Raw genomic sequence first — 17,941 nt, 5'->3', positions numbered from 1 at the left:
AGTAAAGTAAAATACATATCCCAAATTTTTGTATATATAAGTTGAACGCACAGGGCAAATAAGAATCCAGGTGAAGGAAACCGCGCCAAGGAGCATGGAGATTACATGAGAGAGGCAACAACATTTTTATGGCATACATGGGGGAAGTCCAGGCAAACATATTTTCCCAAGTCTTTTCTGTTTTTTATATTTATATTTTTATTGTTTTGTTTTTACGCTTAACTTTGCTGGGAAACTTAGGCCCATGAATGTGTAATTGTCTACGTGTACGTATTATTAGTTTTTGACTCAATGTTAAAAGATGTCCAAAATTTGAATTCCTCCGAATCTTCTATAATAACTAGCCATATAACCTAAGTTGCCCACGAGTATATATATCATTGGAGCCTTCCTCCCCCTTCTTGGCTCAAACTTAACGGTTGTATGGAGGACTGGCGGTGCTCATTGCACCCACCACAAAATAAGTGGAGGAAAGTTTCACCTTAATTTGATGCTAATAAATAAATAGGATTAACTACACTTTAGTCCTTGGAGGTTTAGTGTTAGTATCAAAATGGGCTCAAAGGTTTCAATTAAATCAATTTCATACCCGACATTTCAAAGTATTACCAATTTACACCCGCCGTTACATTGACCGTCAAAGTCAGACGTTAAATGCGTCACGAAGTCGTGGACCCACTTCATAACCAAACAGCATTTAGAAAGAGACCAATATGGGCCCACCCACTAACCAATTCCAAAAATTAATTTTATATAAAATAATAAAATAAAATAAAATAAAATAAAACTTTTAAAAAAAACCTAAGAGTTGTAGACCCAGCCCCTTCTCTTCAATCTCAACTCCGTTGGCTTCCATCGTCTCCATCTCCATAACCATATAATTCCCACTAAAAACAATCTCAACCCAAATCTCCACCATGGACAGGGCAAAAAAACCCACAACCTCCCACACAACTAGTATCGAACCAACCAATTAATGTCGGAGGGCAGTGGAGGAAATGGAGGACGTGGATAGATGCAAAAATAGCTAGGATGGAGAGGATGGAGAGATGCAGACCCACCATGGATAGATGCAGAGATATTGGAGGAAATTGGTTATTTATGGGTGGATTTTTTCAGAGTGAGATTTTTTTTTTAATTTTTTTTTAATAAAAATATTGGATTTGGTTACTGTGATTTTGTTTTGTTTTGATGGTGGAGTGTGTTGTGTGTTTTGGTGATTTGGTTGTTTTATCTTTCCCTTTAGAAATTAGTTTGTTGTCTGCAAAGAGAGAGAGGAAGTTGTTTCGATGGTTGCCACTGCTCATAATATCCATGAGCCAACATCGCCAACTGCCAACACCTCCCTCTTGTGCCACCACCAACGCCTGCCTAAGATTTACAGATTGTAATCGTAGGGGTTGGGCTTCTAGATGGGGTTCTCCATTTTTGTTTGTTATGCGTAATTTTGATGTGATGGGATTGTTGCTAGGGTTGTATGGTCAGGGGTAGGGTGGGTCGGGTTATGGTTTGGGTGCGACTGGGTGGGTTGTTGGTTAGGTTCATTTGGGGCAGACGAGTGGCTAGACAGAAGAGGTTGAGAATGAGACGAGGAAATGGAGGGAGTGACGGCCAATGATGGGTCGGTGTGGGGAACAGAGAAGGGGCTGGGTTGGTTTTTTCTTAATGCTTTTTTATTTTATATAATTTTTTTTTTCAAAATTGGTTAGTGGGTGGGTCCTATATTGGTCTCTTTCTAAATGTTGTTTGGTTATGAATTGGGTCCCACAACTGCCACATCAACATTTAGCGTCTGACTTTGACGGTCAATGTAACGATGGGTGTAAATTGGTAATATTTTGAAATGTTGGGTATGAAATTGATTTAATTGAAACCTTGGAGCCCATTTCGATGCTGACATTAAACCTCTAAGGACTAAAGTGTAGTTAATCCAAATAAATAAGATCATGTGAATGTGTGAGGACTTGCACTTTCAGAAATCGAATCTGATAGTACAATTTAATCATCAAGACAGAGGTAATTTAGTGCACAGACGACGTCTGCAGAATAGGAAGCAATTGGTTTTAAAACATCCTCTCTTTACTTTTCTTCTTGTATGTATTCAATTTTTGAAGCAGAGAAAGAAATAAGAGAAATGAGTGCAAATGGATAATGGAGAGTGTGAAAATTGTCTTCCTTATTTTAAGCTCATTGAGGCCAAAATCATGATGGAAAAAAAAAAAAAAAAAAAAACCACCATTCAATGGCGGATTCATGAGTTTTTCGAAGGTCAACATGTAAAAGGTTAAAAAATATCCATACAAAATATACCCATAAAAATGGAACGATAATGTTATAATTCATAATTAGTTGAAAAAACCACATTGTAAATTACAATTGTCCATGACGAGTTTTCATATCATGAAAACATCGCATTATAGTTTCATTATCAATACAAGCAAAACACATATATTTTTCAATATAAACAAGTAAGCTATCACTCAACCATTAATCTCTCATTTGGTTGCAAAGTAGACCTTTCACAATATTCATAGTCGAAAATGCTCTCTTCATTGAAGCAGTTGCAACCGGTAAAGTTAAGGCTAATGTCACAAACAAATACACATAATTAAATGTTCTATGCATCATTTTCTCCACTATTTTTCTTGTAAGACTACTAATTTCTTGCAATTGAGAAAAATTGTCACAAGTACGCATATGATGAATATAAACCCCTTAGGTTGACAAGGACCATTTTGTAGATTGAACTTCATTTCGAATGTTAAGGATCATATAGAATCCAACATTTGAGGTCGAAGTCCAGAATCTGCAGGAAGATTAGCCAAGACTTCTTGCAACTCACTATATTTCGAACTACCCACATTTTCCAAACTACTTACATTATCTGAACTACTTAACTAAAAAAGTCAACCTATGCTCGAAAACCAAACCGGACCACTTTGGATCAGTTCCCGTCTCAATTCTTGTACTAAAAAAACTGGTATAAATTGGATCGGACCGGTTATGTTAAGTAACTACTCTAGCTCAATTTCTTTTTCTTTTCAATGAACCATATCTGTTCTTGTTGCGCTTCCATCTTTCTCTCTTTTCCGCCTATTTCTTTCTATTTCTCTTCCTATTTATCTCTTCACCTCTTTCTCTCTTCTACCTATTTCTCTCTTATTTTATCTCTTCTACCTCTTTTCCTCTTATTTTATCCATTGTACATATTTTTCTATACATCATATTTCTCTCTTATTCACATATTTATATTTTTATCTTTTTAAACTAGAAATCAGGCCGAACCAAATCAAAACCACATAGGTCCGGTTTGACTAGGTTCTTATAGACACTTTCTATAAAAACAAAATCGGACCGTGTGTAAGTTTTGATTTCAATTCAAATTTGAGGAGAAAATCAAATCGAACCAAACCGTGTCTACCCTTACTATAGGGTGGTTGGGGTAGGGAAGTCATCATATTGGGTGAAGGCTGGGTGGGATTAGGAGTTGGAGTTGGGGATTTACAATTTGAATGTGAGAATTGAGTTAGAACGACGTCGCTCTGACGCTTGGGAAGAAAAAAAATAAGGGAGAGGGGGAGCACATTGCGTGTGCAAGCAACGCTCAATAATTTGTGCTGCAGCATTTCATCAAACATGTTGCATGGGTTAATTTTTTCCCCTCATATGACGGATTCTAGCGTTGCGGGGGTCAATTGACCATGCTTGTTCCTTTGTGGATCTGACACTGCCACCATCATCATTATTATTAGAGGAAACAAAAAAAATTTAATAGGTCTTAACTCTTAACAAAAAAAAAAAAGAAGGAAAAAAAAACTTACCATTGTTTTGTTGATAAATTTACACATCGAAGGTGTTTCTCTAGCATAACTTTCAAGTGTTTTTTCAAGTAACATTTGAATTTTTAATAATAAAAAATGCTTATAATTGTTAGGGCTAACGACAAAAGACACCCTGTTGGTTTAAGGTCATTCTCAAATTGGACCCCATAGTATCAATTTTATCAATTTACGCCCTAACGTTTTCAACATCGTCCAATTTCATCCTTCCGTTAAGTTGACCACAAGATCAATTGTTAACTGCTAACATGGCACCCGTGGGACCCACCCCACCAACGCTTTTGATGATTCTGCGCATGCCAGTTGAAGGGCAGTTTTAGGTTTCAACAATTCAAAAAAAAAAAACTGAACATCACGCCCAAATTGGGCACGCTTTGCAAAAGCTGGAGATCGAAGAGAAAGCCTCAAATTCGTCATCAACCTCAGTTTAACCTAAATCCTAAATTTTCATAGTTGTGAGCTCAAATCTACAATTTCTTAGAAGTGAGCCGTCCAAAAGGTGTATTCGAATGTATTGGCTCCTTAACCCAGAAAACAAAGGAGAAATAGAGCATACGGCGATGGTGTGTTGGAGTGGTAAGAATGCGAGAATTCGAACCTCGTGGACAATTTCGAATCTTGGGAGGCGATTCTCTGTGTGTGCAAAGGTAAAAAAATTGGATTTGGTGCAAAATATTAGATTTTGAATTGTAGTAGGTGCAAATATTAATTTACATAGTGGGTTTTGTGCAAGGTAGAGGAGGTTGTGATTTCTGGGTTTGGTATGATGTGGAAATGTGTGAAAGGTCTAAAGTTGTGATTCTGAGGTTGCTAAAATCGCGAGATAAGTTGGAGAATTCACTAGCAAAGGCTAGAGGCAAAGAGAAGGATCTTTGGGCAGCATTGATGGTGTCGTGGATGTTTATTGCAATGTTCTTCTTTGGAGGGAATGATGGATCCGATGGACTGAAGCTGAAGACTTTGGAATTTCCATGAAATGGGGTGTTTTTGGGATGCACTGTACTTTTGGTATGGGAAGTACTGTGCTTGTGGTGTAATGTAGTGTGCTTTTGGTTAGGGTCTACACTATGTCTTTGGTATGAAAAGCAGTGTGTTTTTGGTTATGTAATGGGAATGAACATTTTGCATTTTGGTTATGTAATGGGAATGGCTATATAATCTGCATACAATGTGAAATTTTGATAATGCAATAACCCGTTCATTCCAACAACTTGTTTGTACAACATATGAACACATTCATTTCCACTTGCAGCATTACAGCAAAATAGGTCATATAATAACATATCCACTTGCAGCATTACAACAAAATAGGCCATAGAACAACATTTACAACCTTCCAAAAGAACACAACCTGTTTTCCAAAAACAAACAAAAAAACAGAACCTGTTTTCCAAAACGCAGTACCTGTTTTCCAAAAAAACAAAACTTGTCTTACAAAATATCACAAGCAATCTTCCTAACATAAGGCAACTTGTCTTCCAAAATAACATAATAACTTAATCCAACTAGCAAATAAAGGCAAAACTGTATTCTGATAACAAAATAACCAAACCAGCTAATAGAACACAAACAAGTGTGCAAGACCATCATCATTCTTTGCTCAAGTGCTCAAGTGCTCAAGTGTGATCGAGACCAATGCTTGGGAGGTTTTTCTAGTTCAGTCAACCAAGCATAAACATCCTTATCAAGGTTTTTCAACTCTTCCATCTGTCTTGCAAACTGTGGAACAGTTGTTGCATTTGCATCGCCCTAGAATTTGTCAGACAAAGTTTTCCCTTTGAATTGTAATCTGAAGTTGGTGAACAGATGTCTTGCACAAAACCTGTGTTCACTATTACGAACAACTTGTTCAAAAGCTATTAATAATCCTTTTTTCTTGTCTGATATGAAAGTGTATCCAAACTGGTTAATAATCTCTACATCTTTAACCAGCAATTCCAGAAACCAAACCTATGAGTCCTTGCACTCAGACTCAACCACTGCATACGCAATCACCCATGTTTCATTATTAGCATATATACCAACTGCTGCTAAAAATGGCCCTCCATATACACCCTTCAAGAAGCAGCCATCCAATCCAATAATGAACCTGCATCCAGCAATGAACCCTGCTTTACATGCACCTAGGCACACATATAACCTTTGAAACACTGGATGACCCAATTGTTCATTGAAATCACATTGAACTTTGGTTGTTGTTCCTAGATTGGTCTTCCTTAACTCTTCACAATAATCCCAAATTCTAGAGTATTGTTCTGTGTATATTCCTTCAATCTGCCTCAATGCCCTCTCTTTTGCCCTATAAACTTGTTGCCTAGAAACTCCAGTGTTATAATCCTTCTCCACAGTTTCCATGAATGAGCTAACTAGCCAACTTGGATTACTCTTCAATGTTTCTATATATTTGGCACTGAGCCAACTAGACTTCACAATGGGGTTTTCCCAAACAATACCACACGTGTGTTCACCCTCATATTTCTTAACCTATAGGGTCTTCTCGTGTTGTATTTTGGAAGCATATATCTCCTATGGGCAATCTAGATCTGCACAAACTGCCTTTAACTTGAAAGCTTCGCTTCTCACAAATACAACATCCCTATTCCTCTTTATAAATTGTTCTCTAACAGCCGATCTAAAAACTTTACAATTACTGAACTTCATCCCAACCTCAAACTGTGGATCTCCCATGTCAGTTTTCGGATTGAACTCTGGTCATCTATCTATCATTGAAGTGTCATCATCAGAGTCATATTTAGGCTACGCATTATCAGAATCATACTCCTCAATCCAGTTCAACATCTGCACCCTAATCCCAAGATTCAACCCTAGCATTTGTTACTCTGGCTCTTTTCCTTTTGCCTCATCTCCAACCCACTCAGTTTGTTTGTCCACCCATTCATCAAAATCGACATCATCATCATTATCATCACAACTGAAGTTAGGATTTGCAAAATCAGAGTTAAGATTGTCTACTGACTTCTCCTCATCTTCACAGACTGTGGTCCTTTTTCTTACTTTTCTTGTCTTCATTGGATGACATCTTGATAACTTGCTATTTTCTACACTTCCTTCAACAACCTCATTCTCAACTAGTCCCTCAGTCACTGTATTGGACATTTGGTCTTCTTTATCACATGTCTTTTTTACATTTTTGCACCTCCTTTTACCAAAAGCTCTTGTCCTCCTTTTTCCAAAAACAGAACTGACTTTACTTTTCCATTTGTCTACAATGTGGCGAGAAGATTCCCTCTCAATGCTTTTCTTTGTCTTTTTTCACTGCAGAAGATTCACTATGTAATCTGCTTTTTCTTTTCCTTTTTCGAAACACCCTATCTTGCCCAAGATTCCCTTGGCTTTTTCGTACCCCTACCACTTTGTTCCCCATTTGAGTCTTCGTTGAGCTCTTTTATCACAACACTTTTTTTTTTTTACGTCCATTGTTTGCATTTCCCACCAACATGAACAATAGCCCTATAATTGTCATTAAGCTCCTCAATCACAACTCCTCTGTTAGGCACAATATCAACTTCTACATCAACAAAAAAAATTTGGTCCTAATTGACTATAAAACCAACCCTCATTACTATCAACCCTATGATGTAGGAAGATGTCTATTAGCTTTGTCTCTGGTACAAATACAAGCATGTCTATGACATCTTGATCATCATTAAGCTTTGTTAGGTCACCGTTGCTATAGATAGGGATACTATACCAATAACTAATCACCCCATCATAGCCTAACTCCCTCACCATATTGTCTATCTCAGTCATTGACATTCTATCCTTGTCACAATAATCAAACCAAGCTACACTGCCAGAAGCATAACAGTTACCACAAATTTGACCACCATGGTACATTTGAATAAAAAACAATTCAGGATCATCTACATATTACATGTCCCAAACATTGGTTATTTTCAGTTAAAACATAAAACACAACACAAAACACAGTATTCAAACAAAGTATTCACACATTATACAAAAATCATAACTTACTTTTCAATTATTTTTAGTTTAGGACCATTATAGAAAAGGCCAAATTTTATTAAACAACCCTTTTCACACCCTTCCACCTAACACTTTTGCCTTACTAAAAGTAGACAATTTGACCTTATTAAAGGCAGACATTGCTAGCACATACTTATCTTGAAGGACCACCTATATTCGAAATCTGTAAAAAGGCCACCTATATTTGACAAAATCTTTCATACTTCTCCCACTATTCCACGCAGATTATAAAACACAACATTCAAACCATAATAACCCAGACGACCTCTAACCCATTCAACACAGATATCCCAAATCGCAAAAATTTAAACCAACTTACCGTACGAGGATGCAGAGCGCCTGGAGCCAGAAATCCCAACTCATTTCTTCTTACTTCTTGAAATTGTAGAACTTGCTGTCAGTTATGGAGATTTAGGATTTAGGTTAAACTGAGGTTGAGGATTAACGACGTTTTGCGGCTTTTTCTTCGATCTTCTTCTTGCAAAGTGTGCCCAATTTTGGGCGCGATGTTCATTTTTTTTTTTTTTGAATTGTCGAAACCCAAAACTGCCCTTCAACTGGCATGCTCAGAATGGTCAAAGCACTGGTGGAGTGGGTCCCACTGGTGCCACGTCAACAGTTAATGATTGACCATATTGTCAACTTAATGGAATGATAAAATTGGACGGTGTTGAAAACAGCAGGGCTTAAATTGATAAACTTGATACTGTGGAGTCCAATTTGAGAATGATCGTAAACCAGCAGAGTATCTTTTGTCGTTAGTCCTAATTTTTAATTTTATTTTAAAACACAATAATAGCATGAGTAAAAGTGAATAAAACCCAAGAAACCCCAAAATGAAATCTTTCCTGGGCATTCCAATACTTCATGAGCTCACACTCTCACACCAATAGCGGAAAACCCCAAATAAAACCCGAAAATGAATACTTTCCTCTTCTCTCTCCTAAAACCCCACACCACCTCTGAACCCACCAAGCTTCTTCTGCATCATCACCACCAATGGCGCGGCATAGCCAAGGTCCGGCTGAAATGGGTCAAGAATCGGAGCTTAGACCACATCATCGACACCGAGACCGATCTCAAAGCTGCTTGCCTCCTCAAAGACGCCATCAAGCGCTCGCCAACTGGCTTCCTTACCGCCAAGTCCTTCGCCGATTGGCAAAAGCTTCTTGGCCTAACTGTCCCAGTTCTTCGCTTCATGCGCAGGTACCCTACTCTTTTTCAAGAATTTCCACATGCCCGCTATGCCAGTTTGCCCTGTTTTAAGTTAACAGACACTGCACTATTGTTAGACTCACAAGAACAGAGTATACACAAAACCCATGAGAGTGATACTGTGGAGAGGCTTTGTAGAGTGCTTATGATGACGAAAAGTAAAACTATACCGCTCCAATCTTTGTATCCCTTGAAATGGGATCTGGGTTTGCCTGATGGTTTTGAGAAAGTGTTGGTTCCAAAATACCCAAATTGTTTTAGAATCATTAAGGCCTCAAATGGGATTGGTTGCTTGAAGGTCATACAATGGCCCAAGGAGTATGCGGTGTCGGAATTGCAGAGGAGTAAAGAGGGTGGTGATTTAGGGGATGAGTATAGAAAATTCAAGAGGGGGCAGACTGTGTTGGCATTCCCGATGAATTTTCCAAGGGGTTATGGAGGGCAGAAGAAGGTTAGGGTATGGATGGAGGAGTTTCAGAAGTTACCATACATTTCGCCATATGAGGATTCTAGGCATATTGATCCTAATAGTGATCTTATGGAGAAAAGGGTTGTTGGAGTTTTGCATGAGTTATTGAGCTTGACTCTTCATAAGAAGACTAAGAGGAACTACTTGAGAAGCTTGAGAGAGGAACTAAATCTTCCTCATAAATTTACGAGAATTTTCACAAGGTATCCGGGGATTTTCTACCTCTCATTGAAATGTAAAACAACCACTGTTGCTCTCAGGGAAGGGTACCAGAGAGGGAAATTAGTGAACCGGCATCCCCTCACACGCATGAGAGAGAAGTTTTATCATGTCATGAGAACAGGGCTTCTTTATCGCAGTAAAGGTGTGCACTTGCTATCCCCGCAAGAGATTTTACTTAACAGTGTGGAGGGTGAAAGTGGGCCGGAAGAATCTGAAGAGGACGAGGTTGGAACTGGTGATGAATGCTATGAGGATGAAATGTCAAATTTGGATTCGGAAGGGTCTGATGAAGATTAATGTTTGTATCAGAGAACTTTCAACATTTTGGTTAAATTGGATAGAAGCCATTATTGAATTTCAAGTAAGAAATTCTGAACAAAAGTTCCCTCTATAGAGTTTTCTTGTTTATGGGTAAGAGAGAAGATCATTTTCATATTTTATTGTATTATCTTTGTGCTAACTATGTTTGTTTTGTGGGCTCGCTGCTGATGCAGCAGAATCTACTGAAGTTGATTAAATTTTCTTGCACAAAAATTGATAGGGAGTTTAACATTTAGGTTATTCGGATTAGTTGAAAAATCAAGGTTAACTTCCATGCCTTCAGACTTTATAAGTTCACATTCTGTTGGTTTTTCTTGTAAGTAAAATGGAGATGTCAAAGAATCCATGTTTTGTTCAAAAGGCTTTTTGTTTGCTGAATTTATAATTCATTTCTAGATTCAAACATTTTAAATTGCATCCCAGTTTTGGATCTGGGAACTTATGAACCAATGAATTGAAATGATTACCGGATTATGGAAACTAGCAGGGGAAGTGGCCCTATGAAACCTTAAGGTTTAGGGTGAATTTTCAGTACCCTTGGACAGCCTTTGAAATATTTTTAACACATGCTTCAGAATTTTAGGGAGGCATGCTGTCTAGGGAAGAATTTTTCTTTTTTCCTGGAAAACTACTTCAATTATCTTCCAAGTTGGTAACAAATTTCAGATGTAGTGCTCACTTTTTTTATCTTTTTTATCTTTTTATCTTTTATCTTTTTTTTATCTTTTTTTTTTTTTTTTGCGAAATTTAATCTGAAGATTTTTCCTTGAATTTTGTTATGCTTCCTGTTGCCACACCTTTGTGCTGCCACTTTGATACGTGGTCTCTTATCATGTTTTGAGTGCTGGAAGGCAACATGTTATTCAAATAGTTCAAAGTGAACTAGTTCCCCAGTGTGCAAAGACTTGCTATGTTGTGCTGGATCCAGGATTCCCAGTGTTGTATATTGAATTTCCTCCTGAGCATTCAAGACTTCGCACCAACTTGTAGATTTGGGGTTTCGTTATTTTGGATAAAACCACAAAATCACTAAATTTCATTATTGTCAAGATGGATATAATGATATTTCTTTATTTTTCCCTCTTGATGTGTATTTGTCCTGTGTTTCATTACATCATGTGAGAGAGAGAGAGAGAGAGAGAGAGAGAGAGAATCATATAAGTATGTTAATATGTCGAAATTAGTTATAAAGAATTTGCTCCAGAATGTATATAAAGAAGGAACCATTGCTTTTGGTGAGAGTTGGCTTGCTTAATTCTCGCTTTTCGATTACAAACTTTGCTTGTGAATGATAAATTGGACATGTTGGAATCTTAAACTAGACTGAATGATTGTCTGCATGAATATTGCTTCTCCTTTTACATGAGAACAATCCTAAGCTTTACAACATGTCTGTAATCTTGACCTAGACTGAATGATATTTTGTTTCAGCCCTTCAAGTAGTGGCCTTCTCAGGTGAACCAATAAGGCCGAGCATCATTTCAAGTCAACATGAAGATGATGGTCCAGGGTGTAGGATGACTTCTCTTCACGGTGAAATCTCTGAAAATCTTCCAAATAGTGGACATGAAATGCAGCGACCAAGGCACCTAATTGAATTGATGTAACAGCAGAGAATGAAGTTGTAAAGTATTTTCACAGAGAAAACACTACTGGATTCGATAGGGGCTATATAATTCCAAACAAACAGCAGATCTGCTTGTACCATTTAGGCCAAGGGCAACAATTTAACAAATTCTCAATCCCAATTTGGAACAAAGAAAATTTTCAGGGAAAGTTAGGTGGATAGTAAATAGCTTGATTCCTTTGATCAGCCTCGTTGCCATTGCCTTATTTGTGAGATAAATGTTGGCGCATTTTCTGCTGTATTTGGCTCTGATTAAGTTCTGTTTCAAATAGTTTAAGGTTAACCGCCATGGGAGAGGTATTGCAGAGCGCAAGGCTCATCCATGGCATTGTAATCTTTAATTAAAAAGGAGACCAAAACAATTACAGGGGGCCAAAACTAAATGTATTATTCACATTAACCACCCCACTAATAACAGTCCTCTCCTCAAAATTCACCAGAGCAGTTACCACATCAGAACCACTAACTCAACAACAGAGAAAGAAAAAGGAAACAGAACATATGATCCATGAATTTCGAAGAAAATTAATGTTTTATATACTCAAGAGTAAAAAAAGACAGGAATTATGGAACACTAATCCCAAGCACTGGTCATACCGTTACTCGGGCCATAACCCCCAGGGGCCCCACCATAGCCACCAGGAACCCCATATCCCCCACTACTGTTTCCCCCACCGTAGAAATCTGCACCCCTAGTGAAGGAGCTCTCCCTTCTAAAATCACGGCCACCAAAACGACCTCCCCCAGAACGCCGATTCCTACCGCCACCACCATAAGAAACCCTTGATGCATAACGAGTAAGCCAAGCAGGTACTTCCTGATTTGCCTCTTGCATTAGATCAGCAAGTGGTTTCGCCATTGATAAATTATTCTCGTTAAAGAATGCCGTTGCCAATCCTGATTTGCCCGCTCGCCCTGTCCTGCCTATCCGGTGAACATAATCATCAATGTCATTTGGGAGATCAAAATTTACCACATGAGCTACATGGGGGATATCAAGACCACGTGCTGCCACATCTGTTGCCACTAAAATTGGTGTATTCCCACTCTTGAATGATCTCAGTGCCTGTTCTCTTTCCTGCATACAAGCACGCCGTATCGTAATAATGTCAGAACTCAGATTCATGCTAAACTTGCATGATCATCATTACATACACCAAAAAAAGGGACTACAATTGACAACCAAGTGAAGTGAAGTGAAGCTTTCTATAGAGAATCTTCATTTTGCAGTCATGAACTTCCTGAAACTCATCTTCATTTAAATTTAATATATTAACAAGAAAAAAGGATAACTTGCAGTTGAAACAGACACTAAAACCTTTCTGCAGGAAAAGCAGAAACATAATTTACTCAGTTATGGCATCAAAATAGCTCAACAAAGAGTTCTTTTGCCTTTTTGCCACGACATATGATCAGAAACTAAAGTCAGCTTATCTGGCCCCCAACCTACCAACCACGTAGAGCTCCCTCCTGGCTCTTGGTAAACAGGAGAGAGAGAGAGCATAAAATCTCAGACCTATAAAATAGGGCATGAAGCTACAGAGAAAGCATACTACAAAACTCCAAGGTTTAATTTCTTTCTTCACCAAGAACATTTGTCATTAACAACACAATATCACAGACACAATCAATACTCCAAGGTTTAACTTCCTTCTTCACCAAGAATAATTGTTATTAAGGACATAAATACCAGACACAAACAATAGAAAACATATATCACTTCTCATAACTATAAACCTAAATTCCAACCAGCTTACCTGTTGTGTTCTGTCACCATGAATAGTAGTTGCCGGAAACCCATTCATACACAACCAGTGTTCCAATGCATCGGCTCCCTTCTTTGTCTCCACAAAAACTAATGTCAGGGATTGCTGAAAATTGAACGACAAGCGATTATTAATACAATGCAAGATATTGACAGAATCTATCAACCCAAATGGAACATATAGCCTTGGAAATAGTAGCTTAAGCAGTATATATCAATTATTCCAATAATCAAAAGAAATTTGACAAAGAAGTCCAAGTTAATAATTTTCCTTTTCCATATTACCTTGCCATGAACTCCATTTTCCCTCTGTGCATGAAGGAGGTCCATGAGATGACTTCTTTTATCAGACTCGTGAACAAACTCAACTCTTTGAACAATTAGATCAGTACTTGAACCAACCCTTCCGACAGCCAAAAATATATAATTTGAAAGAAAATCTGATGCCAGTCGCTGCATACCAACAAAATATTGCAAAAGCTATTAGATAATTTCCATTTGGAATTCCACTATTCAGTACATCTTTTAAGAGCAATCAAGTCAAAGGAACATATCTCAATAAAATGTTCATAACACACCAATACGAAATATGTAGATGCCAATAATTAAAGACAAATCCAACAGAAAACCCAGTTAACAATTAAAACAAACCTGTATCTCCTTTGGAAAGGTAGCACTAAATAGCATGGTCTGTCTCAAACCTGGTGGAGGCATGTCCATTTGTTCCACTATCTTCCTAATTTGAGGCTCAAAACCCATGTCCAGCATCCGATCTGCCTCATCAAGAGCTAAATATCTTATCATCTGCAACGACACTCTTGCCCTCTCAAGCAGATCTACCAATCGTCCCGGAGTTGCCACAAGAATATCCACCCCCCTCTCAAGCTCTCTCAACTGACAGAATATTAGAAAACAATACAGTAGGAGGTGAACCTTCAAAAACAAAACAAAACAAAAATGCAAAAAAGGACAGAAAGAATAGGTACAAAAAGAAATGTGCTTAAATTATAATACTTTGGATGGGCTAGGGGCCAAATTTTAATACAGGTCAGCCAAAACATCTCCCACCATATTCAACTATAACCAAAATTATGATCATTGATCAGTTTGCAAACTCTCTCTCTCCCTCTCTCTTAAACATATAAACCTAAAACCCACCAATCCTTTACAAATTGAGCCTTCATTTTGTAATTAAAAAAATTATTTGCTGAAATAAATTTTACAAAATATAAACAAAATAAATAAAATAAAAAGTGGAAGAGGAAGAAGAAAGGCATGCTGTAGCAAATAAACTATAACCCAATACATTTCCGTAGGGAATTAATATTTTCTAGTTTCAAATAGAAGATGTACATGCACTCTGTATCACCATCGCCAAAAGCAGAAATGGAAAAAAGAGGTATAAGCTTTAATGTTGGGTAGTTGAAAACAGGGAACATATATATGAAAGTGATCAAGGATCCAAAGTATCAGTAAACCACAACCTATGTCAAGTTGTACGAACCTGTTGGTTTATTGGTGCTCCTCCATAAGCAACTACCACCTTGACACCAGTTTGATAAGAAAATTTTCTAGTTTCTTCATGTATCTGCAAGCCAGTCAAAATAGAAACAACAATAAGCTATTGCATATACACCACAAGATTACACATAATGTGACTAGCATAACAACAATCCAACCTGGCAAGAGAGTTCTCTAGTAGGGGAGAGAATAAGAGCAAGAGGGTACACAGTACGTGCTCCACGAGGTCTCTGAGCATACTGCCCCTGCATGATTCCACTAATAATCGGAAAGCAGAAAGCAGCTGTCTTCCCTGAACCTGTCTGAGCACAAGCCATCAAATCCCGCCCTCCAAGAGAAATAGGTATTGCATGACGCTGAACAGGAGTCGGCTTCACATACTTGCACCTCCGAATATTTAAATTCAAAGCCTCCCCTAAGTCTATCTCTGCGAAAGTATTCACAGGTGGTGGCACATTATCCCCACTAGTTTCAACCGGGATATCCTCATAAGCATCAAAGTTAATGACAGTGTTTTCTTGATCACTAAATGCAGGTTCTGTGATGTCTTCATCAGCAAAAGGGTTTACCTCACGATCCCTCCCACGGTCCCACCCTCCGCTTCTATTGTTCCAACCACCAACATTTCGACCACCACTGGAAACATATCCTGGGCGCCCAGCATCATGTCTAGAACTACCAGCACCCCAGGCGGGCCCAGCTGCAGGCCCACTGTTACCTACACGGTCATTAGCTGGTGGTGGGGCAGACTGTGAAGGAGCCGGAGGATCAGAAGACGGTGGCCTATTACGAAGATGTGGCGGGACATAAGTTGACCGTGCAGGGCGAAATGAGCTGTTATTATCAGATGCACCAGTGGTTGGATTCTCTGCTTGAGAATTAGCAACAGAATCTGCCCATGAAGTTCTCATAATTGGAAAAATGCGACCCCTTCTTTTCCAATAACAGCAATTAGTAACCTAATGCACCAAACACACAAAATTATTTTTTTAAATTAAAATTGGACTCCAAATCAAAATTTGTCTCATAAATTTTCTCCATATAACTTGCAGCCTTGATCAATCTTACCACTATACCGTTCAATCTAAACAATCAGACGAATAATAAGGGCAAAAACTTTTTTTTTTTTTTTTTGGTTGGGAACTATGTTATTAAACAGCAAAAATATGCCTACAAAATTGATGGACGAGGACTAGCCTACAAAAATGATCAAAATAAACTGGTAAATGGAAATATCAGTTACAATTATATAACACTAACAGTACGCTAGAATAACAATTTTTCTGAAAAATAACGTGATTAAACCAATAAAAATTAAAGTTTTTGGAAAGAGTGATTAGTTATCGCAATAAACATCATGCAGAAAGTTCAAAATGAAAATCTGAGCAAGAAGATCAAACTAAAACTAAGCAAACAAAAGTAACACTAGATCAAAATTTAGAAAACTGGGCAATGTCGTTATACGAAAACTGGGAAGAAACAAACACAGGTTCGAGTTTCGAAACGAAAATTATAGCAGGCATTCAAAACAGCAGATTAAGACATACAAAACGATTAACAAGCACGACGACATAGCTAAGAGATGCAAAATTGCAGACACTGAGAGAGAGTCGAACCTCGGGAGAAAACGAGCAGTGAGAACAGCGTTGGATCGGGAAACAGGAATTTGGGTAACCCTAGCTTTTCTGAGAGCAGGAATGGCAGGATCGGAGGGCAAGCGAAGATATCGCTTTGGTTTTCTTTATCTTCGTCAATGAGATTTTTTTTTGTTCCTTGAGATTTTCTTCTCCTTTTCAAATGGGATCAAAACTCTTTCTTTTCCTTTTCTTTTTCCCTTTTCTACGCTGCCAAACGTGTCGAGGAAAATTTTTAATTTAAAAATAAATAAAATGAAAAATATCTTAAATTCATTGGCGTCCGTACAATTCGTGGGAGATTATTGGCTGCTGTCATAAAAATAACCCAGCGGTAAAGCGTGAAATTGTGAGGGTTAATCCGTAGATTTGAGGTTAAAACATAGATTTTCTGATGTGAAATATGTGCGGCAAATTTTCAACACGTCTCGTTTTGAGGTCCTTAAGTGAGCAGGATTGTCAAGAGTAATAAAAAATAGAAGAGTTATGGTTTTCAAACTCTTTAATTTAGAAGTTTAATTCAAATATGAAATGTTACGTATGATCTTTACGTTGAATTCAACTACAAAAGTTTTATTGCGTTGAAAATATAAATTTGTTTAAAGAACAAGTTAATTGTGTCACTTCAAATACAAAACTCAATTTCGACCTAATAGTAAACTAATTACGTGTGTCATCTCGTTTTTATATGTAATAATCGTGTTGTGGTGGTTGTGTTGAAAACATTAGACATGATTATTACACGATTAATAATCTTGTCGTGTTCATGTGAACCCAATTAGTCTAATACATGTGTTTCAATCCTATACGATGCCACTCCTAAATATACCTATGTCATATCTAATAGATGTGACTTGATATTCCTTTCTTCCAATCAATTTGCTCTCAATTCCAAGGCAATAACCGGGATGAGAAGGAATCCAAAATGATCCGTTTCCATTTTTTTAGCATTGGTGAACTTTTTTTTGGTCAACACAGTCGTTGTCCATTTTTTTGACTTGGTTCGGCTTGCTACACCGATTCATCAGTTCAAATGCCCACCCTTTAGTGAGAAATCATTGATCAAGACCTCCAAGGCGCCCGTGACTTCGCATCACAGGTTTATCTTTACAACTTTATGTGTTATAGCCCTTTTTTGCCTAAATTTCTTTTAGAATTCCAACACTTTTTTTGGTAAGGGCACAAAGTAAGTTCTTCTCAAGGAAGTAAATGGTTGAATGTTTTGTTGTATTCCAAACGTCAAATAGTATAATACATATATACAGGTATGGCCTTCTATCAATCCTAATGTTAAGGTTTTGAAGTCGTGATCCAATATTA

The 17,941-nt window shown here is 37.7% G+C and overlaps 2 protein-coding genes and 1 pseudogene across 3 annotated transcripts; 1 reads left to right on the top strand and 2 right to left on the bottom strand.

Moving 5' to 3' along the window:
- Positions 1-5,447: 5,447 nt before the first annotated feature.
- On the bottom strand, positions 5,448-7,697 carry LOC148914721 (uncharacterized; annotated as a pseudogene).
- A 986-nt stretch (positions 7,698-8,683) lies between these two features.
- Positions 8,684-11,887, top strand: LOC103339617 (Ubiquitin carboxyl-terminal hydrolase family protein). 2 transcript variants are annotated; one of them, XM_008242943.3, is made up of 2 exons: positions 8,684-10,114; positions 11,506-11,887. In XM_008242943.3, the coding sequence occupies exon 1, from the start codon at positions 8,767-8,769 to the stop codon at positions 10,048-10,050; it is 1,284 nt and encodes a 427-aa protein (XP_008241165.2). In that variant the 5' UTR covers positions 8,684-8,766; the 3' UTR covers positions 10,051-10,114; positions 11,506-11,887. The 2 variants fall into 2 exon arrangements, with proteins under 2 accessions (XP_008241165.2, XP_008241164.2); XM_008242942.3 differs by having other exon boundaries at positions 8,685-10,164.
- A 176-nt stretch (positions 11,888-12,063) lies between these two features.
- LOC103339616 (DEAD-box ATP-dependent RNA helicase 37-like) lies at positions 12,064-16,812 on the bottom strand. The gene is made up of 7 exons (XM_008242941.2): positions 16,604-16,812; positions 15,146-15,946; positions 14,971-15,054; positions 14,118-14,360; positions 13,752-13,919; positions 13,459-13,572; positions 12,064-12,779 (listed from the first exon to the last, which is right to left on the bottom strand). Exons 2-7 carry the CDS (start codon positions 15,896-15,898, stop codon positions 12,276-12,278), a joined length of 1,866 nt encoding a protein of 621 aa, XP_008241163.2. The 5' UTR covers positions 15,899-15,946; positions 16,604-16,812; the 3' UTR covers positions 12,064-12,275.
- Positions 16,813-17,941: the final 1,129 nt, after the last annotated feature.

Source organism: Prunus mume, linkage group LG8, assembly GCF_029339155.1.
Source record: "Prunus mume cultivar Tortuosa linkage group LG8, ASM2933915v1, whole genome shotgun sequence".
Lineage (NCBI taxonomy): Eukaryota > Viridiplantae > Streptophyta > Magnoliopsida > Rosales > Rosaceae > Prunus > Prunus mume.
The sequence above is the reverse complement of the archived record's forward strand: the minus strand, read 5'-3'. Positions and strand labels throughout refer to the sequence as shown.